General features: G+C 41.6%; 1 protein-coding gene across 2 annotated transcripts; it reads right to left on the bottom strand.

Moving 5' to 3' along the window:
• Nucleotides 1–39: 39 nt before the first annotated feature.
• On the bottom strand, nucleotides 40–27593 carry LOC134503349 (protein argonaute-4). 2 transcript variants are annotated; one of them, XR_010068532.1, is made up of 19 exons: nucleotides 27287–27593; nucleotides 17121–17286; nucleotides 16637–16757; nucleotides 15824–16005; nucleotides 14195–14331; nucleotides 13972–14106; nucleotides 12872–12959; nucleotides 12170–12317; nucleotides 11971–12090; nucleotides 11436–11564; nucleotides 11086–11219; nucleotides 10290–10474; nucleotides 9888–10047; nucleotides 8779–9094; nucleotides 7368–7502; nucleotides 6317–6418; nucleotides 5575–5774; nucleotides 2233–4419; nucleotides 40–1126 (listed from the first exon to the last, which is right to left on the bottom strand). XR_010068532.1 is itself a non-coding variant. In XM_063312132.1 (18 exons), the coding sequence occupies exons 1-18, from the start codon at nucleotides 27363–27365 to the stop codon at nucleotides 4311–4313; spliced, it is 2646 nt and encodes an 881-aa protein (XP_063168202.1). In that variant the 5' UTR covers nucleotides 27366–27593; the 3' UTR covers nucleotides 40–4310. The 2 variants fall into 2 exon arrangements, 1 of the variants encoding a protein (XP_063168202.1); XM_063312132.1 differs by having other exon boundaries at nucleotides 40–4419.
• Nucleotides 27594–27897: the final 304 nt, after the last annotated feature.

A 27897-nucleotide genomic window follows, 5' to 3' on the forward strand; every position in this document is an offset into this window, starting at 1 on the left:
TTAGAATAAAAATAAAAGACAAGCTTTTTATTGCACACCGAAGAAAAAACATTTGGCAACAAATGCCTTTATTTTATTTTTTTTGGACACATGAACACAAAATCCCTGCAGGCTAAAAAAGAAAAAAAACATTGCAATTATACACAGCCAGCATATCGCAATGGGGGAGGGAGGTACTGTTAACCCACCCACCCCAGAGTTTTTTTTTTTTAAAGAAAAAGTACCTCGTATTGCTATAGACATACATCCAGTCCAATTTAATAAAATACAATTTATAACGTTACAAGTCTAACAATATAGAAACAAACAAAAAGAAAAATACATCAGAAGTCAAAAATGAACATATGCAAACGAGTTTTACGTACAAGGTCCAGGCTCTAGACGTAGAAATATCACGAAAGTGTCAATAGCAAGGTCTAAGGAAACCCTTAAATGATATTCACGTATGATCTTTCCTCAATTTGCACAAGGGAAAAAACCTTGCAGTTGAAACAGTATTGATACAATGCCCTCTGGACTCCGTTTTACCAAAATGAAAACAGAGCAACCGCCTTGCTGCTGAGCAAGAAGGGGAAAAAGACCCACAGCATTATCAACAAAGGTAGTTTTCTTGGCGGGAGTGGGAACACTTGATTGGAGGTCAGGTAAGAACAGCCGTGCCCTTTCCCCATCACACAGACAAAGATTTTTGATATTAGGGGTGTAGGAAAAAAAGACTTTTCTGGATCATAGACACATGAAACATCTTTTGCATCTGATTTGGAAGTCTCCTTGGATGCCCTTCTTAAAATGTCCAGAAGTCACAGAAGTAAGCAAGACTCTCTGTTACAGAGCAAAAGCTTTTCAGAGCCTCTTTGGAATAAAAGTGCTCAGGAAAAAAAAAAGGCAGAAGACCTAGGGAAAGAACCACGTTTGATTTTTCTATAAGCACCAAGAGCTTCTTGTCCAATTTAGCCCATTCCCCTCCAGCCCACAGCTCAAATTTGCTACATTTGAAATCTCCCATGACGTAACACCGAAAAAAGGAGCCAGCAGGCTTTATTCAAACCAAGATTCTCCCACCAAGTAGAAATTCTGGAAGTTGTAGCCCAAAACAACCAAAGACAACACGGTTGGAGAAGACTGGCTGCAAGGAAAGGAAACAACATTAAAAAACCAAGCCAGACCAAAACCTGAAACCTTAAGAACTACAGCTACAGAATGCACATCTCCCCATTGATTGACACATGCATCACCATTCAGTTCATCCCCAGGGGAAGGGGTGGTTCCAGTGAGCCAAAAAGGTCTCCCCAAGATCAACAAGACCTTCCCTCTATTGCTTTTGGAGATCTTCATCGCCGTCTGCTTTGATAAAATCCTCAGCTCTGAAACACACCAAAATGACATCGCTGGACTCTTCAGCAACTAGGAGATGACTGGACATTTTTTGCACAGGAAAATTTTCAACAGAGGCAAGAAGAAGGAAGGGGGGGCGGGGGAAATCATGAAAAATTCCAAGAAAGTGCAAAAGTTGGCAAGAAAGTTTTCTCGTAGACATTTTTGGGATGATAAAATTCATTGTGATAATAATGCACTAAAAGAATCCTGCTTATATCTCTCTCTTAAATACAGATGATTTCAAAGGACAGCTATGAGCTGTGGTCTGTAATACACAAGAAAAGTATGATCAAAATCTGTTTGTTTTTTTTTCCTATGATAGAAATTAAAAAGAACAAAAACAAAAACATTTCACATAGCGCCAGCCTTATTTTATAACGAGTCAACCAGAAAAGTCTTCCCAGATCAGTTAAGCTTCCTGTCTTCACAGTTTGGGCTCGCCTACAACTAAGATTAACCCAGCATTTAAAAATGCATGTCTACACCCAATCGCTCCTTTTCGTTACTATCTTGGGTGGCGATGGGGAATCCCAGCTTGCTGCTAAAATCTGCTTTGCCAGCAAACGACAGGACGAGAGGTTTAACCCCTGCCCAGGCCATCCCACGCAATCCTGGTCTGGATGTGGCAGCAAAAGCAGCTTTTGTTGCAGAAGGGGAGCCAAAGGTAAACAAGCATTTTGGAAAGCTGGTTTTTCAGGTCACCTGGCTGGGATTTGGAAAGAGGTCTCAACTGCAGACAGGTGGGTATGCCCATTCCTCGTCTCCACCTGCACTAGGTGCCAGGGCAGCCACCTGCGTACCCAGATGGTACAATGTCCATTTTTCTTATTTCTCTCTCTCAAACCATGTCCTTACCTAGTGCAATAAAAAAAAATGCTACACACTAAACAGGTGCTTAAACTCTTTTCAAGGTGCCTCAGTTCTCCATTTGTTTGGGTCAGCAGGAGTTAAATTCTTGCATTTTCTCCCTGAACAAACATTAAAAAAGCAGCAGACTAACTAAAGCAGTGGCCACTCTCCCTCCCTGTGTGTCCTGATACTGATTGCCCAAGTGAGGTATTCTCAAGGAAAAGAAAAAAAGAAAAAAAGACTTACCTAGACTTAAGAAATCTAATGTCTCTCAGTTCTGGGTGTCAGAACTGAGCTGCTTCACTTCTTTTTCTGAATGGGGACAAACACTTCACGGGCCCTTCCCCACAGACACACACACAGCTCTGGAAGAAGCTTATAAAACTATTTTTTGAAGACTAACTTCAGTGTACTCTGACACAACTGAATAGTGTCCTTGGAAAGGTGTCTTTTCCAAGTTACTAGAAGCTCTATTTCAAGCGACTGAAGGAAAATCCAAACGGCGTATCGTATTGCCAACTCGCAAGTCTGGATCCAAAAGCTCACAAGGTCACGTGACGCAGCGGCACCACCGCTCCATTTGAAGACTACAGTGCAACCATTGGCAAAATCCCAGTCTTTCACAGTGGTGCCCTATCAACTCGGCCAAAAACTAGGAATTTAAAGCATTGTGTGCTACCACTCACAAGCCAGTCTCGACACAGCACTGCTATTGTCTGCACATCCCCCTCCCATCCTAGTTTTGGTATTACACGTTTCAGCGGAAGAGAGCCCAGCAAGTAAGAATCCTACTCGGAGAGGGTCAAGATCAACATCACAGTTCACACTTCACACATGCTACTGAGGGTTGCTGTACATGCAAGAAACCTAAATTGTCAAAGAAAACAGGATTTAAATTGCTGGTAAAAGTCTTTGATTGCTACTGTCACACTATACACAACTGTACAAATTGGCAAAGCCTTTTCTATACACAACACCCACTTTCCAAGCTTATAAAAAGGGGTAGACAGACCAATGGTGACTATAAAACAGTTAAAAATAATCATTTGTAAAAAGCATGAAGGGAGCCTCTTCTGATCCATTTTTAGTAACTAATTTTCTCTTCAGCAAAGATAAGTCAATCTACCTAAGAATGGATTCTGACTAGAAAAGCTACTGCCAGGTTATTTAAAAAAAATTATTGCCAAAGTTAAAACCTTCTATGAAAAAGAGTATTAAAAATGACTTCAATTTGTCAAACATAGCAGCATAAAATGGGCACTTTTTGTGATGTTTGAAAAATACTAAAACTAATTGTTTAGAACCTGGTTACCTATTTTTAGAAGGGGAAGCAGTTCAGCATTTTGAATCGAACGGTGGCAGTTGTAACCATGATAATTACATTGTATTAGACCTGCCTAAGGGGATTACTCTCTGCTCACGTTGCGCATTCACAGAAGTACCACCAGGCTGAATTCGCAGTTATAGTGCAATTGCTTTGCAGCCCAGGACTGCAGAGAGATTTACAAAAAGAGAACCAGCAAAACTCGACAAAGCGAAAAATTAAAAAACAGAACCAAAGAAACAGCAATACCTCCGAAAATTCATGTTTGCTGAAAGGTGTTTCACACCAAAAATTCATCGATCAAGTCTATGCGGCTCCAGACAGAAAAAACGGCGGAATCTCGTTTTGCCGTATCTGGAGACTCACTAAGCAGTATGTCAAAGCCCAGCAGAAATTCAGCTTCTTGGTAAGCTTAACGTGGGATGAAGAGGTAACGTAAATTAATTGATTAGCAAAATATTTCAATAAAAACCTTTCGTGCCAAGTCCTTTAAAAATTTTTAAGAGGATCAGCCTTTTGCGTTTTGAGGTAAAAATTCAGTCCAATGCAAAGACTGTTTATGAAATTTCTGTTTACGGAAAGGAGTAAAATAAAAATGGCTCAACTGTGCCTGCACAAGATGTTGGCTGCAGGTACTGATTCAGCGCACCTGTCCCAAGCCGCTGGTGGGTGGCAGCCTGAATTAAAAACGAGCCCTGACTATTGATGGTTGGTGGCCTGCCCAGCTAGGCCACGCTGGCCACGTCGCTGCAGAGTCTTATCAGGCAAAATACATGGTGTGCTGGGTGTCGTGGTGGATCTGCACTGCCTTGGCTAGTGCCTGAGGGTCACGGCCATTGCTCTGTCCTGAAACGTGGCTGCCTTCAGCGCTGAAAAAAATTCAGAAGAGTTTAAAAGACAACCCCTTTCTCGATGAGGCAGTGCTCCTCAACCGCCTTCTCCACCCTTTGCCTGTCACCAGTGTTTCTATACGAAGGGTCACTTCTAAGTGGTGGGCAGAGATGGGTTCTATTCATGTTACAACAATATACAAGCCAGGTTAAAAGTGAACCCTACATTTCTTACAAGGGATGCAGGCATCTGATCTCTAACCTAGATCTTCTTCTGAAATATCCAAGATGTGGGGAGAGTAAAGGTTTGAACTAGCTTAGCACGGTGGATTAGCAAAACTAACAAGCTCTGCTACTGCAACTTCAGGGCCGCTGCAGACTTCTTTGGAGTGGATTATCTTGACAAGAGCATTCTCAATTTTTTTTAGCCAATGCACTAAATTAAACAGAATCCATGATCAGAAGGCAGGAATGTTGCAAACTGTTCAATATTTCATACTGAATTTTATATTTACATTTATTATTTTATTACTTGGTTGTTTGGTAATTTATATATGGATCGTTTTAATTGGTTAATTTTATTGTAAACCACCCAGAGTCCCCCTTTCTGGAGGGAGATGGGCAGTGATAGAAATCTGAATAAACAAACAAGGTAAAGGTAAAGGTTTCCCTTGACATTAAGTCCAGCCGTGTCCGACTCTGGGAGGCGGTGCTCATCTCCGTCTCAAAGCCGAAGAGCCGGCGTTTGTCCGTAGACACTTCCTCCGTGGTCATGTGGCCGGCATGACTAAACGGAACGCCGTTACCTGCCCGCCGAAGCGGTACCTATTAATCTACTCACATTGGCATGTTTCGAACTGCTAGGTTGGCAGGAGCTGGGACTAGCAATGGGAGCTCACCCCGTCACGCAGATTCGAACTGTCGACCTTCAATCGGCAAGCTCAGCGGTTTAACCCACAGCAATAAAATACAGCTTATGCAACAACAACCAACTCACTCCACACAAAAGCGTCTAACTCACCTCTGAATTTCTAACTGTTACAAGGGAAGGAGCTTTGTGTTTGATAACTAGGTAAAATCCAGGGCTAAAGAGAAGGGAAGGGCAGACCTCCCTACGACTTACCAGTCATACAGAATGCAATCTAAGACTCAGGGCCCACTGAACTGAAACCTCCTGCTCCAACGATTGCTCACCTGTCATGGTCTTTGTCCACAAGATGGTATCTTGCTCTAAAGGCTACTAGCCTGGCATAGTATGCAGGAGCAGGGATAGAGACAGACCGTGTGCACCGAACGTAAGTGTGACACAGCTGGTACGTCAGTAGCTGCAGCTCGTCTGCAGTGAAACAGTTGTCGTCCCACAAGACTTGATAGTGAGAAGGGCGGCTGGTTCCCTGAAAGAAGAGAAAGCCAGTCAATCCACTACTGAAATTCTTAAAAGACGGACGTAATGCACATGATACAGGGACTAGCCTCAGAATGAGGAAGCCTCCTCTTCTTTTCTTCTCCAGAGAGGTCCTCTCTTTTTCCTTAGTCAGTGTTTCTCAACCTTGGCCACTTTAAAATGCATGGACTTCAACTCCCAGAATTCCCCAGCTACACAGGCTGGCTGGGGAATTTTGGGAGTTGAACTCCACGCATCTTAAAGTTGCCACAGTTGAGAAATGCTGGACTAAGTTATAGAGAGTTTCTACAAAAGAGGAAGAAAAGAGGAGGTTCCTCAACCTATGGCTGAAGGCTGTCCACTGAGGAGAAATGCAAAAGAAACGGCTTCACTGACTTTTCAGGGGCAAAACTACATCTGCTCAAGCCACTTTGTTCCACACCCATTTAAAGACCAAGGTTAACTTTTAATTTACACAAAGCCGGTTTCATCCGTGTACGAGCCACAAAACGTTACACAATAACCAACACCACTGACGATATGATGGATTACCTGAATTCCTGCATGGCTACAGAGGTAAAAGTCGAATTCAGACGGATGGGTGATGGTGCTATCCACGGTAGTGCCTGCTGGAACATTTCCACTTTTCCCCACCTATTACAGACAAGAAAGCCATAACCCTTAATATGCAGCATCCCTGTCAACAAAACAAGCAGAACTCATTATATGATTTTATGTGAGTGTGTCTGTGTGTGTGTGTGTATGTATGTATATATATATATATGCACATATACATATATACATACATACATACATACATATATACGTATATACATACATATATAGAGAGAGAGTGTAGCACACCTGAACCTTACCACTAGCCTAGCAGGTTAAGGATCAAGACTAACTGAGCAACCAAACAGTTTCCTCCACCTCTACACTTCAGCTTTGCTTCAGATGTACATGAAGCAATATCCAACCAGGCATATTTTCACATTACCCACATGCAAGTGCCCTACAGCAGCCATTTGGATTTCACTGAAAGAAATGGGCAGCAAGGAGAGGCATGTATGGCTTGACAAGCAGAGATACACAAAACATTTTTGAATTTGAAATGTTAGTTTAGGTTCATAAGGTTGGAACAGCTGTTGCAATTTGAAATGGGGGATCAAACTTGAAACATTTTGAATGGAAACTTCTCCAATTGTAAGCAAGATGAAATGAAATGGACCTGACTTATCTGGATCTTGCACATTTCATTCTCCTAAGAATCATTGGAGTGCTGAGGGCTGCCTTCCAATATGCCCCAAAGTGGTGCTTCAGTTTCAGTCAGACCTTATATACTTGCAGCAGCAATTACATCTGAGCATTTTGTTACTGACAACTTAGAGCCATCTCTGAATCATTATATTTTTTATTGACGCAAAACGTGTAAACTTATTCCCCCCACCAAAAAAACAAAACACCAGTGCCTAGCCTTATAAAAAATGCATTTATACTCCTCCCACCCCACCCTGGCACCTTTCTAGTAAGAGCCATTTGGCATCTCCTGCAAGCTGCAGAATTTAACAGGATGCCTTACATTCCCTCTCCAGTCACTTACCCTTTCAGTTTTGTCAGCACAAAAAAGTCTTGTGTGATGCCTTTTCTGCACAACAATGTAGGTGATTCCTGGTCTGTAGTCTTCTTCTAAACTGATACAGGCCTTCCGGATTGCAATAAGCTCTGGCCAAGCCACCTAGAAATGTTAAGCATTGGAAATCAACTCCTGGCCTGGGCTGTACGAGGCAATTAATGAAGTCAGCTGCCGTACCGTTAAGTACAAACGGGTATGAATCCAACCCAATTTTTTTGTTGCTGAATTTACCAAGTAAGTTCAGTTCATGAAAACTTTCGAAGTATGACTTCGCAAGCTTTCCATGAAGGAAATAGACAAGTGCATTTAGCTGCTGCTTATGTGAAGTGAAAGGGGAAAGGTCCCCTGTGCAAGCACCGAGTCAGGTCTGACCCTTTGGGGGGGATGCCGCTTTCGCAACCTTTTCTCGGCAGACTAGAGTGGGCTGGTTTGCCACTGCCTTCCCCAGTCAGCAGCTTCCCCAGCAAGCCGGGTGCTCATTTTGCCGACCTCGGAAGGACGGAAGGCCGAGTCGACCTGAGCCGGCCATCCGAGAGAGAATCCAGCTGCCGCTGGGATCCAACCCAGGTCGTGGGGAGAATTTCGGCTGCAATGCTGCCGCCTACCCCTCTGCACCACACAAAGCTGCTGCTTGTGTACATAGAGTAGTGTACATACTTGTGATACATCCTGACCCTAATTTAAATTAATATCTAATCCCAAGGCGTGTAGCGCTATAGCTGCTTGGGTCCATAGTGCTATATGCTTTGGGCTTAGATATTAATTTTAATTAGGGTCAGGATGTATCACTGACATATAAAATACAGATGGTTTGGATGAAGAGGCAGCCTATCTACTTTTCAAGCACATCTGAGCGGGGAAGAAATGTAACGCGCCAGGACAAGTTGTTCAGTGGCAGTACTAGGATTCCACACCAAAGTTACAACAGCGACATCTTTTTCCAAAGCTCTCTTTTAAGGACTGATGTATTAGCAGTTTATCAGATCATTTAAAATTCAATAGACATCATAACATTAACATAACAATCACACTTTATTACACACATGTTCACTGCTTGTGGATTTAAACAGCTGGTCCTGTGGTGGTGGGGAAGTAGTTACTTGCTTTATGTACCCCAATTTTAACGTGAGAAAAATGCAAGGCAGTTTTCAAGGTAGAATAATTTTAGTGTTTGCAGCCACTGCCAGATTCATTTATGCGCAGCTGCATTTCAGCAAGTGACGCTGACAAATATCTCAGAACCTCAAGAGCAGTTTCAAACTGGGTGGTCAACTTTTGCGTCCAATGCATTTTTAGCATAAACCTCCTTTTGGGCTATCGAGAAAAGGAATGGACTTTCCTTGGGCCCCGTTCCGCGTATGGATTACTAGATCAATACCTGTTTCATTTGCCCTTCTGATACACCTCCCCTATAGTAAATGATCCGCGTGGGCTTGAAGCGAGTGGACTTGTAGAACTGGATCAACAGTTCTCGCACCATATTGGTCAGGTCCTGGATCACCTCCTGGCTGTACAGCAGCTCTTGTGATGTCTCTTGACGGGACGTTTGCACCCGCACTGTGGCGCAGTAGCGGCTAGGATGGCCATCCATGCTTCCCACTACTGCTGCAATGGAAGGTTTCTTCCCGTCTCCGGCAGGCGGGTGGGTGACGTCTGCTCCCAGAAAAATCACGGGTTGCTGGAATACTGAGGGTCTGTGCAGTTGAACAGAGGGGCATGTTAACGGGAGACCAGCAAAAAATCAACACTTGTCAATGTTCCATGCAGTTCTAATTATCAATTCTGTTTTTCTCCCAGCTATTTTTCAGTTGTACCTTCGTGCTGGGAAGTTTAGTGCTTCTTTTTGTATTACCATGTTCTACCTCTTCCACAGTTAATATGTCCCATCTCATCTAAAGTGCAAACGATAAATGTATCTTGAAGTCACTACAGTACGTGGCTCCCTGTTCCATCTAACAATTAATGTTAATTCTCAATCAATCCTTGCTTTACTTTGGGGTGGAAAAGAGAATTTAACGGACTTTTGTCCCATCCTTGAATAAAAATGTCAGGTCACCACAGTCATCAAGAAAGCTGAAGAATATATTAACATAAAACAACAATTACAAAAAGCAAGATAGACTCTCAAGGGCCACAGTGACAAATGTGAATCCTACATTGGACTTCCATATAGCCCCACTTTCTAAAATGGAGACCATTGTACAGACGTTAGTATTGACAACTATACAGTCCTAGGTATCCACATCATAGTAGAAGTGAACATGTGAGCTAAAAAAGAAAAAGAAAGGCTATTTAGAGACCAGTCCTGAACACACCAGAAATTCTCAGAAGTTTCTATACCTAAGGAAAAATTTAGAACTATTTAAATTAGATAAATGGTGAAGTTCCCAATGCAAGGACTTTCATTTTGAATGTTTCCGTCATTCTACTTTTCAGTAAAACTCAGCCATATGCTTGCTCTGTTGGATCCCCAAAGTTCAAGCTGACCTTTGATGTGGTACAAGCACATTGTTTATTCCACCAAGTTTTGCATTGATCTTCAGACAAAGATTGGACAGAGTTTGGGGAGATGTTTTCACCACATTTTTCACCTGTACACACTGGGTGGCCATGCCCAGGAGAGTATCCCCGACTCGTTTAACTTCAGCTGCAAGAAAAAAATTGTTTTTAATACCCAGAAGTCTCTTTAAATGCTCTATCCCCACCCCATCCCTTTCCAGTGACTTGAATTGATGACTGAGGTAGTGAAAGGTTTTTTGTTTTCTCTTTTAGAGAGTTTGCACAGGATCATTACAAAAGAAAAGGTGATGCTAAGCACCAAAATGTATTTGCGCATTCTTTCACTACAATAATTATATTGTGGATTGGGTCCAGTTGTCTCTTCCTTACCATAGACAGGTGTCTTTCCTGGAAGAATCACTACAATTAGCTGCAGCCCCACGTATGTCAATTTCAGGTGTTTGAACATAGGCTCCACACTGTCTGCACCCTGGGCGTATTTACAGAAGCACGGCTGGCCCTGGATTGGCATCCCTGCATCCTTAGAGATCTTGCGCAGCTGGTCTGTAAAACTCCTAGAAACGCAGAATAAGCCATAGCTAGTACGGGAACAAGCCTACCTTTGTACATGTTATCCCTTCTATTCTACCTGAGATGGGTTTTGAGAAGAGAACTGGATTGATTCTCAGGGAACAGGTCTCTCAGTCATTAGGTGAGATCCGTGTTTTTGAAGCTTGGCAACTTTAAGATGTGTGGACGTCAACTCCCAGAATTCCGTGTTTTTGAAGCTTGGCAACTTTAAGATGTGTGGACGTCAACTCCCAGAATTCCCCAGCCAGCATGTTGGCTAGGGAATTCTGGGAGTTGAAGTCCATACATTTTAAAGTTGCCAAGGTTGAGAAACACTGGGTTAGATTAAATTTCTCTGCACGCTATCAACATAACTCTGGATATCAGAAACTGAGGACAACCAATTACTCTGGGCTGGTTGCTGCTGCAAATGTAATACTGGGCTGGGCAATCTTAGTATGATTCTGCAGGCATGTGTGCAATTTTAATTCTGGTCTGTGGCCGTAATAAAATATTGATTGTGTGCAATTCTTAGGTTCTCATTCTGAAATTTCTAATGACAGTAATTAAATAAATAATTAAATTTGAATGAATGAATAAATAGGAAACTACTTACTTCAACAAATCTTCCCGACATTGTTTCTGAGGAGCAAAGCAGGCAACAGCCCACACTTTAATTTCAATGCCAGCGTAGAACTGTTTTCCTCTCATATCCCAGACACCCTGATTTGGTGTAGCGACGGTCTTGTTCTAAGGAAAATCAAACACAAACCGCTATTCTTCATCAAGAGTAGAAACTAACGCACAGGCAAACCCTTAGTGCTGCATTTCTATGATCAGTTATATTTTTAGCTGCAAATTTTAATCGGTTGCCAGTACAGAGTCTAAAGGACTAAACGTACACATTAAACACTATAGGAGATCTGTTGTGCAATCTAGATTGGGTGAAAATTATGAAGTACTCACCCTGCCTCCGTACTGCAACATTGGTGCGGGTAATACCCTGCCTGTCAGCTCTGTCATTTCATTATGGACAACAATACCAAACTCCTTCAGATACGGATCAGGGCCACCAACCATACTGTTACTCTTGACCTGGGGATTCAGAGAACATCTCTTAAACATACGCACAACAGCGCATGTGAATATTTCATCTGAATAAGTGTAGCTCAATCGGCAATCCACCGTGTGCCTTTGTTTCTTGATGGCTGCTATTCTTGGCTTTGGCTGTAGTTACCTGTGAATTTTTACGTGCTGTGTTCCAAAAGGATGAGGTGGTGGAGTTTATTATCACATCTTGCACGCCTTGGACAGACCACATTCTGGGTGTGCCATAACCTCGTAGGCCTGGTGACTAGAAATGGCCTTAGACCCCAGGAAAAAGATTTGCAAAGCTCATGCAAGAAAAGATCCTAAAGTGGTAAGTATCTTCCAGCCACCATTTTACTCCAGGCTTCTGAGGTATATCTTATTTTCAGGAGATTAAAGCAGAGTTACTCACTAGTCTGCTAATTTCTTCCTGCCTGTCAGGCGCAGATCGTGCTGTTGCTTTGATCATGGTTGATGTCTGATTGTCTGTTAGCTTCTTAATACAACGCTGGCCAGCAACTATATTACACACCTAGGATAAAAAAGATGCCAAGTGAACAAGTCTGAGGCACTGGAACAGAACCGAGGAATATAACCACCTAAGGGTTTACCTCAAGGGGTAGGTATGTATGTTTCTGCTCCTGCCCTACTTGGAGGCATGGAAGATGTGGGTATTTCAGTTGTAGACTGTACTTCTGCTTAAAATACTGAGCTACTGTACACTCCATAGCCTGCCCATTTTCCAACTGCAGAGGGAACCTGTGAGCAGAAATGTAAATAAATACATATCTGATTCTTATTTCACAAGGAAGAGGTTTGTCTATCATATCAGAACACAAATAACAATTTTGGATTCTCAACTATTTAACAAAAGGAGCAACAAAATGATTTTCCCAACACCCAAACTTGTATTGCTGAAATGAATAAAAGCCGAACGTGATCAGAGATGGACGATGGAACGTCTGGGGGGCCAACAGCTCTAGTACTAGCACGCGCGGCCAGATGCCGACTTCCCCCTGTTGTTGCACTTCAATTACGTACGGGTGGTCCCTGCTTAACAATAGTAATTGGGGCCATAATTTCTGTCACTAAGCGACATGGTCATAAAACGCAAGTCACTTTTTTTGTGTCCGATTCTGAATGACATGTATAATGGCATGAGAGTTTGTTACTTTTGTAGAGCTCTGAAATACGTAGATTTAGCTATGTGAGACCTTCAGTTTCTAAAATGCTTTTCCAAAACAGAGACAGAATGAAATAAAAGATTTCCAAGTCTTTAAAAAAAAAAAAAAAAAAAGATTAGGCATACATACGTTTGATGGCTAGCAGGTCGTCGAGTAACATTGCAAACTCTGTATTTTCTTTTCATCTGACCACAGTGAGTCACCTCCACTTTTAGACCTATAAATCCAGTGGAAACACAAAGACACCAGTAAGTAAAAGCCAGTATGATACACTGAGAAGGTTCAAAGACCAAGGCAAACTACTGGGTTCTCCATGACTACATTTATCATCTATACAGTTGCTGCAAACCCACTGTATCTGGCTTGCTCGATTAAAATGCTCAGAGTGCGTATAATAAAAATCAGCCCAAGTTAAATAGTTTCAAATCTTCCAAAATCTATTCATCCCAAAGCTCATGGGGGGAAAATGAAACAACAAAGTATGTTTTCTGAAAGACAAACTGGGGATGCTCAGAGAAACATCCACACAATGACAAAACATCCATCTGCACAGCACACCAAAAATGCTTTGGCCACACACGTGCAACGATATTACACACCTGTGTGTGTACACATGTGCACATCACTCTGGCAACAGACACAACCCCACCTCCAAAAACAGAGCACCGGAACTTACCTCTGCCATTTTCCCTAACCATCTCCACCTCCTGACCTATAACATCCCCAGTGCTCCCAATTTATGTTTTTTGTTTTTCCTGGGTGGTTGAGCAACCAGCAAATAAAATTCTGGTCTGGTCAGCACTTCTTCATTTTCTAAGAATGGCTCTGCCATCCTTATGGGTGCTTTCCTGCAAATCAACGTAACTCGGCACTCGGTTTTCCAATGCTTCGATTTCACACCTAAAAGCTTGTTTTTTATTTTTAAATGCATTACATTTTTATTTATTTATTTGTATTTCAAATTTAGTCACTGCCCATCTCACTCAAAGAGCGATTCTGGACAGTTTACAGTAAAACAAGCATAAATACGAATTTAAATATCAGGAGATGAAGCGATTCTAGCTGTTGCTAAAAACGTTCTCTTTGAACACCACCAAAAATCTTCAAAACTAGCCCAATTTATAATTTTCCAAGGGTGGGAATATGCCGCAAAAGTTTCAGAAATCAAGTTTTTTGTTTACCACAATTCGACATATGTGAAAACCTATTTTATTATTTTAAGGTGTTACCTCTGATTTCTTTGGTAAATTTAACACGTTGGGAATCTGTAAGGGGTTTTGTTTGTTCGTTGATGTTCTGAATATCCAAGACCTCGCACATGAATTCAATAATAGGCTGAGCACGGTAGAAAGCAGTTGCTGATACTAAAAAAAAAAAGGGGGGAGGGGGATGCTGAGAAAAGGCTCATAGGAGAGATTTAGGATAATTTAAGCAAATGGATTTCTTCCATACCATCTATATTGAGCATCATGTTCCACATGGCAGGCCTGACAGACTGATGGAAGCCAAACCAGACCTCCCGACCTCCTCCCAGGGGGTGATAGTATCCTTCAGGGGGAGAGAAGAAGGAACGCCCCACTGGGGTGTACCTGGTGAGAATGGGAGAATCTATTCAGGTTTGTCAAGAAAAGTTACAGATAAGGCGTATTTGAGGTATTTTGTACAAAATATTACAAGTATCAAAAGTGAGACAAGCGGGATCTATAACTAAGTATTACAGGATAGCATATGCCCAACAGCCAGCCTTCTTTCAAGACACTCCATCGCATTCAGCCTCTGGTTTTATTCCCCTGCAAGCAAGCAGTTGTCCTCTGTGCCCACCAGGGATATTCAGTTCCCACTGGGCTAATAGTTTCCGCCTACAGTCATCCTCATCCTTTCCCCCTAATTTTGTTTTTTAACCTCTGCCCATCTTGGATTATTCCACACTTACTAACAACTATCTCTTCTGTGTTGATAGATACTTTGGTTATATAAATTCAGAAACTAAGATCTCTGTGAATGCACATTAATAAAGCAGCCATACAAAGGTTACCACTGACAAACAAGGTCGTGATACTCATCAGCATAGGAATTAATTGCATTCTCCTACCTCGAGTCTGTTCAAAATTCTAGTTCTACCTATTAGTGTGTTATTTCAGTACTAGGGATGCACAAAATGTTCCAACAAAAAGTTCTACCGCAGAACAGTCCATTTCAGGGTTGGAGCATATTTAGAACAATTTGTTCTAAATTGGATGTTCCATCACATCAGCTTTGGCATGCCACTATTCAACATCATCAGTATAAGTTAAAGCACATGTGTAATGAGTGGGTATTGGAACTGTCACTCAAAAAATAGTAACTAGGGTACTACCTCCCAGTTTAAAATTCTGGAGGTAGAGAGGTTGAAGAGAGGGATTTTGGGTGTGGGTCAAAGAATGGATCTGAGAGAAGCTCATAGCCCTAGACCAAGGAAATCCTTCAGCAAACTTTGGAATAGATCTTAAGTGCCATGGAAGGCAAATATTAGTAGCCTCGGGCCAGTTATTCTCTCTCAGCCCTGGGAAGAAGGCATTGGCAAACCACCTCCCAAAATTGTGCCAAGAAAACTGAAGGGACCAGTCAAGGCAGTCACCAGGAGTCAATGCTGACTTGAAGGCACAACACAAAAACAGATTGTTTGTAAAATATAAATTAGTAGGAATTGTCTTGCTGTAGGAGTTAGAGAATTTATTTATTTATTTGATTTCTATACTCTAAATTGTAACTGGAGACATTTTGCAACTCCATTTAAGTTGTATTTAAAAAGTTAATTTGACTCTTTATTCAAGTGTTATTTTAAAAAGTGACTGCTGTTCCATACCTTCCCCACATTCCACCAAGTCAAAGATAGATGAGAAAAACAAAAGCGTTTAGTGGTGGCAGAAAACCAATATATCCCTTAGAGATATCCTTGGGATTATACTTCAGTTCTGAAAGGGGGGAGGGGAAGGAGGAATACCCACAAGAGTTATGGTGTGCCACAACATGCATAAAAGATTCAACCAGTACCTGTTGAGAAAACTACAGTCCAACAAAGAATGAATAATAGATATTCACCTCATAGAGGGAAGATGCCGTGTGATGACATCTAGCGCCTGCACAGAGTCTTCTGGGACTTCGTTCAGATGCCCTGCCAAAGCTTCCAGGAGCAGCTGAAGGCTGACTACAGACACCCACTGAACTGACACTTTAAAGGTCTGGTCCTTCCCTTCACCAGGGAGTGTGACCTCCATATCCACCTCAAGAGACAACAGTGAGCATTAACTATGCAGATCTTTAACTGAAGAGACCATCTTCAAGAGCTAGACTAGTTTCCCACCGATCCTTGACTGAATTCAGTTCAAACTCACTACTATTTAGCTACAGCAGATACCCATCAAAGCCCCAGATCATTCCTCCACAGAACAACAAAAAGTTATAGTTCAGGTATGGCTTTCAAGCACTTTAAAGCAAGTCCATATGCTTCATTTAATGGAGGACATTACAGTTCAGGCATGAGAAAGCAACGAATACTGAATGTTATTTAATAGGTTCAAAGCAATGCCAAGGGACACAGTTTTATCATCCTTTGTAACTTCCGCATAATATTTCTTTATATAGTATTGCTTTAAAACAAAGTCAGGGAATCACTGACCCTCCAGGTGTGGCAAAAGTACAATTCTCAGTTTCTCTTACCACTGGATACACTCCCTGAGAAAGCTGGGATGTGCAGTTTAGCAATGCCAGTTTCAAACCTAAAACTTCTATTTTGATACTTCATTATTGTAACAGTGCAAATGAGGAAGCTCAGTATGACATTCTTAGGAAAGATGGCACTGGATCCCTGAATTAACCTCAGCAATTCTGAAGGCTATTACTGAAATGACTTACCCTGTCCCTTCCAATAGGTAGAGGATGTGCAGTGTACATATTTCTTTTGCCATCGTAGCCAGGCTGTCGATCCCCAAATATTTGCATCTTGAAGTGTCTCACCATGGTATCTACTACCTCCCTGGAAAGTGATACAAATTAGAGGTGAAATGAGAACAATTTAATGGTATAAGAGCATTTAATGTTCTTGATTTGGTTTTCAAAATGTGAATTAGCTTAAGTACAAATAGTCTGTCATCAGTTCTGCTGCTGAGGAGATAGATGAAGGAATGTTCCACGTATGTCCACGGTGTATTTTATTTATAACTACAATGACAAACCACGCCTCTCTGTAGTCTGCCAAGAAAACGTCACGAAAGCGGCGTCCCCCCAAAGGGTCAGACGTGACTCGGTGCTTGCACAGGGGACCTTTCACCATCACCACAAATTTTTAGCAGTCAGAGAACCATTAAAAATAGGCTTGAAACTATAAAGGTTATCTTACCTGTTCACTCTCCGGGGACGTTTTTCTGGTTTGATATCCACATCATAATGATAAACATCAATTTTAGGAATCTGTACTTGGAAATGATTGGCTAAGAGACGGATTGGTTTCCCAACTGTTCCCAGGCCAGGCCGACGCGGCGGCTGGAAAAGAGTGGCTGGCGGCCCTGGAAAAAATGGAAGCATGCTTGATAGGTAAGCCTACTCCAAAATTGTAGTGTTCCAAACATTTGAACAATTTTAAATCAGTTTTAGGTCATGTCCCATTAAGCAGCGGCTTGCATTTACATGTCCAATGAAAAGCTTCACTACATCCTGTTACGTTGGTTACAACATAAAAAATATTAAGACAGAGAAATCCAATATACAAATGAAGTTCACTGATAGCTTGCAGGTTACAAAAGAAGACAGTCATCGATATAAACAGAGCTAGCTCCTTTTATTCACTCATTATATTCTACTCACAAGTAACACAGATTACTTATTCACAGCATCTTCCCTCCCTGCTTTTTTCCCAAGATACAAAATTCCCATACCATACTTGTTACTGAACATTACCCCTTGACATCATTACTAGCTATTTTTCTGAAATTCTACTGTTGCCTTTTTCTACAATGGTATTTTCAGTTGTAGTTTCTTCTTCCTTCTGCATTTGAGCTGAGATAGAATAAGGTCCTCCATTTTTCCTTAAGTCCCTTCAACTTCTTCAAAAAACTGTTCCTTCAGCCATCTGCACAGAGGAAGATCTAAGAGTTTGACGGTTCTCTCTATAAGCCAAAAGATCCAAATAAAACTCTGAACCATCCAGCTTTGATTTTTCTAACATTCTAACATTCTCTTCACCATCTGTATAATACTTTCTACCATCCTATTTGACAGTCCTAAGTACCACTTGTTCAGCACTGTTGTAAGTTTGAACAGTCGCTGAACAAGTGGTCATTAAGTGAGGACCACCTGCAATTGGCCATACAGGTAATCCTCGACTTACGACCACAATTGGGACTGGAAATTCAGCTGCCAAGTGATGCGGTTGTTAAATGAGTTGTTATTTAACTACCTTTTTTGCCCCAGTTGTTAAGCAAATCTGGCTTCCCCCACTGACTTTGCTTGTCAGAAGTCCCCTGGGAAGATCGCAAATGGCGAACACGTGACCCTGGGATTCTGCAATTGTCATAAATTCATGCTGGTTGCCAAGTGCCCAAATTTGGATCATGACTGTGGGGATGATTTGACAGTTTTAAGTGTGAGGACCGGTCGTAAGTCACTTTTTTCAGTACCATCGTATCTTTGAATGGTTGTTAAACAAATAGTTGTAAGCTGACGACTACCTGTACCTAAAAATTGCTATAGTTCTTTTATTCTTTGGATTTGACATGCTAACCGAAGCTTCAATCAGGTTTCACATCACTAGAAGTTAATACATATACTAAATACTTTACCGCAGTCCAAATTTACACTTTTTGTTTAATTAACTTTAAATTTCGTCCCATAAACCATTCCAAAAGTTCTCTCTCTCATCACGTTCCTGTTTATCCTTACCCCATATCCGTACATCATCAATAGAACACCATATTCCTTTTAAACCTTCCAGAGTTTCCTGTATTGCTTTTTGATATACTTCTGGAGCTGGAGATATTCCTGGCAACCATTCAGATTGGTCTCTTTCAAAAGGTTTATTTAGAGTTCACAATTTTGAACTCCTTCCATCTAACTGAATTTGCCAATTTAAATCAGTAAATGCATTTAACCCTAATACAGCCTTTACTTCAAAATCTATCACATGGAACTCTAACATCAAATTTATATCTTCCTATCTACAATTCACATTTTTCTATAGCCTGCAGCCTTTGTCCTAAATATGTTCCTGACCTTACGTTTGCCTTTAGTGATCTTACTTGCATGTTTTTATACCTTTGCCAGTGCCCTGTATCTATTTTAAAATTTAGTTTTACAAACACCAACATTTTTGTTATTAATAAATCACCATCCATTCATCTTCTATGCTCTCCATAAAAATCTTCTTCCTCATGCAGTGCCCATGTTTTGGTCTGTAACTTTTGTCCCTAGTTCTGTCATTCTGCAAAATAATTCTGCATTCTGTTCCAACATTTGAACACGCTTCTTTTAGATGAGATACTCCACATCTCAAACATAGGTGCTTCCAAGCTCTGGTCTTTGGCATAGTTTTTGTAGAGTTATTTGTCCTTATTCCTCAATCTACCCATTTCCTTATCACCACTCCCAAAACCTTCTGATTGAGTGACAGCCAACACTTCAGCTGAACAAATATCAATAGCATGTTCCAATGTTAAATCATTGATCCTTAACAGTCCTGCTCTCGCTGTTACTCATATAATTATCCAAACTCACAAGACTACACTAAAAGTTTTAACTCTTACACAGGCATCGGTATCTTCACCGTCTCTTTGTTTCCTTGCCAAAAAGTGGGCCTCTCATATGTAGTAATTTTTCTTGGTGCACAGCGAGCTCCAAATTTGTCAAACAACACCCGCAGCTTCTGCTTACCAGACTCCTCTTCCAACTGAAATGTATTAAACACTTTGCAACAAAACTCATCTGGGGCTGATCCATTGCTATACCTGTCTGTCCAAAGCTTCTCAACTGAATTGGCACCATGTTAGGTTTATGACCACAACCAATCTAGAAAATATTAAGAAACACAAACCCAACGCAAGGGTAAGCTTTACGGGTAACTTGCAGGCTATATCTGGAGTAGAGCACCACACACAGACAGAGCTCGCTCCTTTTCACCACTCATTATATTCTACTCACAAGTAACAGAAGACATTACAACTCATAACACACAGCACACCAAACTGTTCTAACCAATAATCACTCATGTACATCCTCCTCCCCCAAACAACGATTAAGAATATAGAGGCAATTACTGTTTCTGGCTTGCCTTATTTTATACCTCTGGTCTTATAATAACACTAAGAAGTATACTTTGAATTTATTTTTTCACTCATATTTGACTTATTTCAGGGTAATCCAAATAGTGTAGTTAGAATAAATGCTATGCTAATTGATGTATTCATAGAGCGATTATGTCTACTCATATATTTTGTATTGTTTGCTGTTACCATCAGGAGCTAAAGAGAGAAAATGAGGCTGTGGTAACCATGGATACCTTAAAGTTTTGTTTCAAGGTGAAAAAGGAAATAGATACTACTATATTTTTGAAAAATTAGGAAGAACTGGATTTTATAACATTACTTCTGTTCAAATTAGTAGAGGTTCCCAAATTTCATTCTGGCCAACAATGTATAATTAATAATAATAATTGATTATACTGAATCAACTGACAATTTTTCCAGGAAGGGACATATTATAGGATGCTGATAGCCTTCATTTGTTAACAAACACATCTTTATATTTCAGCATCTACTCTGAAGTTTTGTGTATCCTATACATTCAAGGGGATTGTTCTAATCTGTTTTATAAGCTAACAGAACATATATACAAATAAAAATCTGCTTTGAGCAGAGTCAAACCAAAGAAAGCCCAACTTTCAATGTTTCCCAGAAACTGATGATACCTGACTCCAAGCCAACAGAGGACCTCACCCACTAGCCTCATGTACATATTAAACAGGAGAGATAAAAGAATTGAGCCCTGGGGAACTACACACATGAAGGGTCTGGGGCTTGATCTCTCCTTCCTGCCAAACCAACTGGAACAGACCACAGAGAAAGGGGAAAAACCATAACACTGCAATCAGATACCATGACTGATAGTATTAAAAGCTGCTGAGAAATCAAGAAGAACCAGGACTGTTGCATCACCCCTGTCCCAGCTCCACCAGAGATCATCCACAAGCAATGTTTTCACAGTAGTACTGCTGATCTGAAACCTAACTGAAAAGGGTCTACGTAATCTGTTTCCCCTAGGGCACTCTGAAGCCACAGCTTGATCAAAAAGGAAGGCTGGAGACTGGGCAAAAATTGTCCAGGACTGTTGGGTCCAGCAATAGCTTCTTGAGCAAGGGGTATACCACTGCCTCCTTCAAATCAGGTGGAACCATCCTCTTCCTCAAGGAGGCTGACACTACATGTACCCAACCACATGTCACCTCCTGGGTGGCCTTCACTTCCTGAGTTACAGTTTCAAACTCATCCCAGGTATAATGGTATGTGGGAATGACCTTGGGAGACAGGAGGAAAAGCCACAGACTAGACAATTGTCATGCAAGCTATGTCAGTCCACAGAAGCACAAGAGATGTGGGAAGCGTTTCAGAAGGGACCCTCCCTAGTTTTCTAGAGAGTAAAAGGAAAAGGGGGGGGGGAGAAATATGTAACCTTACAATAAAGATAGAGTTAGTATTCATTGTTGTGCTTATCTGGACTACCTCGAAGGGCTAATACCAGGTAACCATGTAAGACCTTGCTTCAGTCACCTTGACAGGATTTGCCCAGAGGAAGTCCAACTCTGAACAAACTGGAGCAATGTTACCCACAAGTTGCCTAGAATATTCTTTACAGTAACCTTGCGGATGATCTGGTTAATATATTTTAGTGATAATAACAAATAAATAAAACGAATAAAATACTAAAATAAAATCAACAGTTAAGTCAATCTAAAGAATTCTATGGTTTCTTGGTAAAATACAGGAGCAGTTTGACACTGCCCTTTCCCATGCAGTGTGAAATGATGCCTTTGCCACTGTCACTAAAGTGATTATCTGTTTATATTACTGCTGCCTGATATAGATGCCTGCTTGCTTTAGCTGGGCAGTTGGATGACCTTGATGCTTTGAGGGACCATGCTGGGAGTATAGACTCTTGGCATACACTCCTAGCATTCTTCAAACTTCCCAGGAACAACCCCCCACCCCCGCCAGCAATGTGGGCCGACCTGATTTCAGTGACAATTGGTGCACTCTTGGAAGACCTGAAGGCCAGGCTGGGGACAGATCATCCTGGAGAAAGTCCATCTATGTGATCATTAAGATCAACACCACCTTGATAGCACATAATCAATATCCAAAGTAATTCCAAATGAAATCAATTGAGGATGGTGCAAACAAACTATTTAACCAAATGCTCTTAGGAAAAGTTCCATCTTCATCAACTTCCAAAACATTAAACCTACAGAACAACTCCTTAATTCTAACGGAGGGCATTCCACAAAGCCAGGGCAGTAACTGAAATAAGCACCTTTGGGCCTCCATTCCCCTTACTGCATGAAATGTGGTACAGCCAAGAGCTTTTCGCAGGAACAATATACTTAAAGCATCAGATATATACAAACATCCTTAAAGACTTTTTAAAGAACGTACTAGTTTTTTAAATAGTATGGCATGAACACAAATGTTCTTTATGGTCTGCAGTTACCAAAAGCTTATTTCAGATATTTAAAGCACTAAAAATTTATTTCAAATACTTTAACAACCATATGTTTTATAGCAAAAGCATGCCAAAGAATCAAGCATATTCAGACTAATTAAATCCTACCCATACTTTTCTCTTGATCAAATTAAGAAGCTTTTTCACACACTTGTTTTTATTGATTTATCAAATTTTTATCACCGCCCATCTCCCCCCACAAGGAGGGACTCTGGACGGTTTACAATTTAATCCACATATTTACAAGTTCAAATGATTAAAATACTCCACAAGTCAGCAAAGCCTGTGGTGGAGCCACTGTGATGTAGTGGTTAGGAAACTTAGGACCACAGAAATCCATGTTCAAGTCCACCTTCAGTAATGGAGATGAAGTGACCCCTCATTAGGTTACTTTGAGCCAGTTACTCTTTCCTAACCCGATCTACTTACACTGTTGTTGTCATGGAGAAAAAAAATGGATGGAATGCTATTTCCAGCACCCTGATCTCTTGGAATAAAGTGGGATATAAATCAAGAAAGGAAGGAAGGAGAAAGCATTCTCCATCAGTCTCAAGTACACTATGCAGGTAGTCAGTCAACTAGGAATTGGCTATACACATACACACAAAGTACTGTATGAGTCAATATACAAAACTATGATCTCGCCTAACAATAAACAATGAAGAAAATCTGTTTTACTTTTTGCACAATCAAAACAGTATTGGCATAGATCTTTCTTATATATCTTAAATTCAGGAGGAAAAAAATCCTGTGGTTTGCTTTACTCACTTTCAGTCACTAAAGATTGCTATATATACTTTCTCCATCAAAGAAGTTACAAAGGTATATTGTTTTATTTATACATATAGATGGCTTTTTCACTTAAAACAGGTACTGAAGGAAGGTTGCAGACAGTTACAACTCAATTCAATTTCAAAATTTTGCTAATCCCACTTAAAATACCAATCAAAAAAACAGCATCAAAATTTAGCTTTAGGCAATGGCCAGGTGGAAACATTTTTTCCACATGCAAAAGGGTCTCAGAGAAATGGGCCTGGAGGCCAATTCTGGAAGAAGAAGGATAACTTCTACTGAAAAGACTTATTGCTGGTGGCATCTAATGCAATGAAGACTGCTGCCATTAGATATATTGGACAACCAAGCACTATTCAAATGGATTCAATAACATCACATGAACCTTCGTCCATTTTGCAGAACTCACTGTCACAACTGCCTCAGTAGAATTCCCTATGCATAAGCTGTTGAATTATTCTGTCAACTATCTATGAATGCCCCCTTTTCTAGAAATCTCCAGAGCCAAATCAATCAGATTATTTCCTTAATGTTAACTGGAAACCATTTGAAGAATCAACCTCTGAAAATGCTCACCTATAAAATATCTCCAAAATTCAAAGGCTGCTGAAAAACTAACCCTCACATGACAATAAGCCAATTATGAGTAACTAATGATAATCTTCCTCTAGTTGAAAAACAGAAAATAAAATAGACTATATAACCTCTCACAAGCATTCCCAATACAGTTATTGAGACAAACACATAATTGCCATGGTGTCTATTGAGAAGCTTTGGCACAGAAATTGAAATTTTTCAGAATACCACAATCAAGACTATTTCCAACACCTGGCTAGGGAGATGGTTAGCACTGTTGACAATCTCAGTCCAAAATATAAATACATAGATAAGGAAAAATATTTCTTGGCAAAAAGGTAAAGGCAAGTGTATTGTTACATAGTCAACAATTAAGCTTTATTGCCATTTATTCCTGTAAGTAAAGTCATCTTCAAATCAAGCTAGTGTCTACATAGATACTTCAAGATTGTTTTTAGGCAACAACAAGAAAGCAGCTTGTCACTGTGTTCTTCAGATATTTTTTTTTTAAATTTCCCACTCTACAATCCCCAGTTCTCTTGGTGATCTTCCCCCAAATACTAACCAGGTTTGATTCTGCTTAGCTTGTTTGGGACTGATCAAAGTAAGCTATACCATTGTCATCAGTGATGTAACTAGTTCCTGTAGTGATGCTAAACAGTTGTCAACTGGCTATGTATGTTCCAAACACGTCAAACAAGTTTCTACTTCATCTATCACATTTCTACAATGATCAAATCAGGAATAATTTGTGTTTTATTTTGGATCTACCTGGCATTTAAAAGGAATAGTTGAAAGAGCTGTAGGACCCTAACGAGGCTACACAGTCTGGCACGTGGCCAAAAGCGCTTGTAGCTGCAGTCTTGCTTCCCTGAAAGTATCTTGGCACTCCCAAATGTAAAACCCACATAGACCACCACTCCCTACCTTTCACTGCCAGAGCCACACCCGCTAGTCTTTGCTCAAGAGTTAGATCTCAAACACACCAGCTAGTAGAATAATAATATGGGAGCTTCAAGAAGTTTCAAGGGAGATGGGGTGGGAATGAAGACAAAAAGAAAAAGAAAGGATCAGCTGCAATAGAACTTCTCTCCAAATATTCTCCAGTTACCATAGAAGCTCTAATTCCTGCTCTCACCAGCAGCAAGAAAGAAAAATAGTTTACCCATATCTTACTCTCAATGAGCATTTATAAAAATCACAAATAAAAAAGGTCAGAACCTGAGCATTTATTCCAGCAAAATCACCTCAAAATAAAAAATTATTCTGCCTATTACCTAATCATTGACTTCCAGAACTTCCTTTTCATGCTGTTCCTTCTATAGCGGCTTACTTCTGGTAGCTGCCTATAGTTAAACCAGAGCTTAAAAAAAAAAAAAAATTGTGAGGAAAATGTGCTAAAATCCATGGGGAAAAGCCCAACACAAGAAACAATCCTAATCTGAGACCTAACACTGAGAACTGATAATTCACCTCTACAATGCCTTCATAAATACAATTCTTCCAACTCTATCTTAAAGATTTTACATTTAGTGTCCCAATTAATACTTTACTGCTGTCAGATGAAATTCCTACTTCATCATGCTAAAACTTAACTGCTCCATCCTTCAGCTGAAAAATCTCAGGCACCTTGCTAAAGTTAACTTCCAGAGCCCTATTTGAGTATCTCCCTAGACATTAGAAGCACCAGACCCAGAATTTGCTCTTATGACAGGAAAAAAAAAATGGCTAAGCCAAAACCAAATGGCCACAAGCCAGTATTTTATTTATTTGATTTCTATAGCCACCCATCTCAGCAAGTGACTCTGGTTTGTTAATGATTTGTTAATAATGTTTAATGGATTAGCACAGGGTTTCTCAGCTGGGGTTCAGTGGCGCCCTAGGGTTCCACAAGAGGTCACTAGGGATTCCCTGGGCGATCACAATTTATTTAAAAAATTATTTCAAATTTGGGCAACTTCACATTAAAGAGGTAAGTTTCACTCTTTATTTTTAGTTTAAGAACACTGTTGATGCATACATACAAGCCTACCTGTGAAATGGATATAAGAATTTTGTAACTTCTGGCCTGTATTGGGCCTGAATATGCAGGAGTTCCCTGAGGCTGAAAAAGATTTCAAGGGTTCCTCCAGGGTCAAAAAGTTGAGAAAGGCTGGATTAGCATGCTGTACAAATACAGCCAAAAAGTGAAGTATCACCACCAATGTAACTGACATATTCACACTTACTGTACCAGGCATCTTAGAGTCACAGTAACAAGAGTTACATCTAAAAACTACTGCACTCTCATCAAAAACTGCTGAAACTCCTTATCATAACCAAGAAACAGAATTTTCTGGAATTTGTGCAGTGCTTTTATTTTTTAGTTGACTTTTGACAAGTACTGCAATATGGGCATAATCAAAGACATTATATTCTTCAAAACTACTTAAAATATTATATCTTGGAAAATGGGGACAAAACTTAAAGCATAAATATATAACTGAACAAAACAAATTAAACCTCCATATTCTCAAAACATACTTTTCTTCTTGCTGTTCCATTAAAAATTCCCAAAGGCAACAAAAAACAGATTAGAAAGTAACTAAACCACAAGGTAATTTACTCTACAAACGTTAGGTCATAGCACTATGCTACTTTTCCCCTCTTTCTAAACAATCCAGCCAGAGACTGGGTTCACACATCACCTAAGCCATTATGTGGTTTGTTTGCCTTGAGCTTAGCAAGGAGGTCCATAAATCATGGCTTACAGTTTAGCATACTGTGCAAACCTTGGCAACTGTGGTTCCTTTAACAACCAGGTTTCAATCATGCCATAAAGCGATGAGATTTGTGAACAAATGTTTAGTCTGTCGATTGCATTCATATCGTGGCGCACAGTCCATCACCACACCACACACTCCAGATATACTGAATTAGGGTTCCCTTCAGCCTGGACTACAAATCACAGGTGTTGCTGTCTCAAAGTTTTCAAAGGGCAGCAGGCTGGGGAAAGTGGTGCTCCATCTTCCAAGACCTCAGCCAAGATTTTAAGCAGCTCCTAAAGACATCACGTGCTACGTGTTTACAAACACTGGCAAATATTCCGCCCCAAAGAAGTCAGGAACCGACGAGAACTCCTTTTTAGGCCCGCATCGCCGTGGGGAGAGCCGAGCGAAGGCGCCCGAAGAGTCCTGAGCCACCAGCACCTGCCCTCGGGTCTTCCTTCCCCTTTCACTCGAAGCGGGGGGAAGAGAAACGCGCCTTTCTTCCTCCAGGGCTCGACGGGAAAGAAACCCGAGCCACCTCCAGCCCCACCCCAGTTAAAGGGAAAGGAAACAGGGCTGTCGGGACCACCGCGCGAGCCCCCTCCCCTCTTCCGCCCAGGACCCGCCTCGGCCCCTCCCGCCGGAGAACCCTGCCCAGGCCCACCCACACCTGCAGGCCTCTCACCTGGTCCCAGCGCCTCCATGGCGACGGCGGCGACCTCGCCGCGGTCCCCCCCGGCCGCCGCCGCCGCCGCCGCCGCCATGGGCCCCGCGGCTCCGGCCGCCGCCGCCGCCGCCGCGTATCTCTTGATTTCGGGAATATTGGCTTCGGGGTGAGGGTCGGCGCTGAGGGAATGGGGGACAGAGAGCGGCGTCCCCGCGTCGCAAACAACTCGCGGCCGCGGCGGAACCAGCCCGCCCGGCCGCCCGCGCTCGCTCTGATCCAAGAGGAGCGGTGGCTCCTCACACGCTCCTCACGCGCTCGCCCGCATGCGCACGCCTCCGCCCCGAGAGCGAGCGGGCGAGCGAGCGGGCGGGCGGGCGGCCTGTCCGGGGAGGAAGGGGCGGCCGAGCGAGAGCCAAACTCTCCAGGCGCGTCGCCCGAGCGTGGAGGACGCCGCCACAGCTGCCTCGAGCTCGCCCCCCCACGAAGCTGCGCCTGCGCGCGCCTGCGCGTGGTGCCCCCGCGCGCGGGCCCGGACGCAGGGACCAACCCGGGCTCCTCGCAGCTGTCACCACGGGCGCGCGCAAGCCCCGCCCCCGCCCCCTTGGCCCGCGTGACGAGGAAAAGGAGAG

Source organism: Candoia aspera, chromosome 10, assembly GCF_035149785.1.
Source record: "Candoia aspera isolate rCanAsp1 chromosome 10, rCanAsp1.hap2, whole genome shotgun sequence".
Classification (NCBI taxonomy): domain Eukaryota; kingdom Metazoa; phylum Chordata; class Lepidosauria; order Squamata; family Boidae; genus Candoia; species Candoia aspera.

What these genes read in the sequence shown, in the direction of transcription:
- LOC134503349 (XM_063312132.1), bottom strand. Translation starts at nt 27,365, where the DNA reads ATGGCGGCGGCGGCGGCGGCGGCGGCCGGGGGGGACCGCGGCGAGGTC. An exon ending in CATGGAGGCGCTGGGACCAG is followed by an intron (nt 17,287 to 27,286) that starts GTGAGAGGCCTG and finishes CATTTTTTCCAG; the next exon opens with GGCCGCCAGCCACTCTTTTC. An exon ending in CAGAAGGGCAAATGAAACAG is followed by an intron (nt 7,503 to 8,778) that starts GTATTGATCTAG and finishes TAACATTTCTAG; the next exon opens with GTGGCTTGGCCAGAGCTTAT.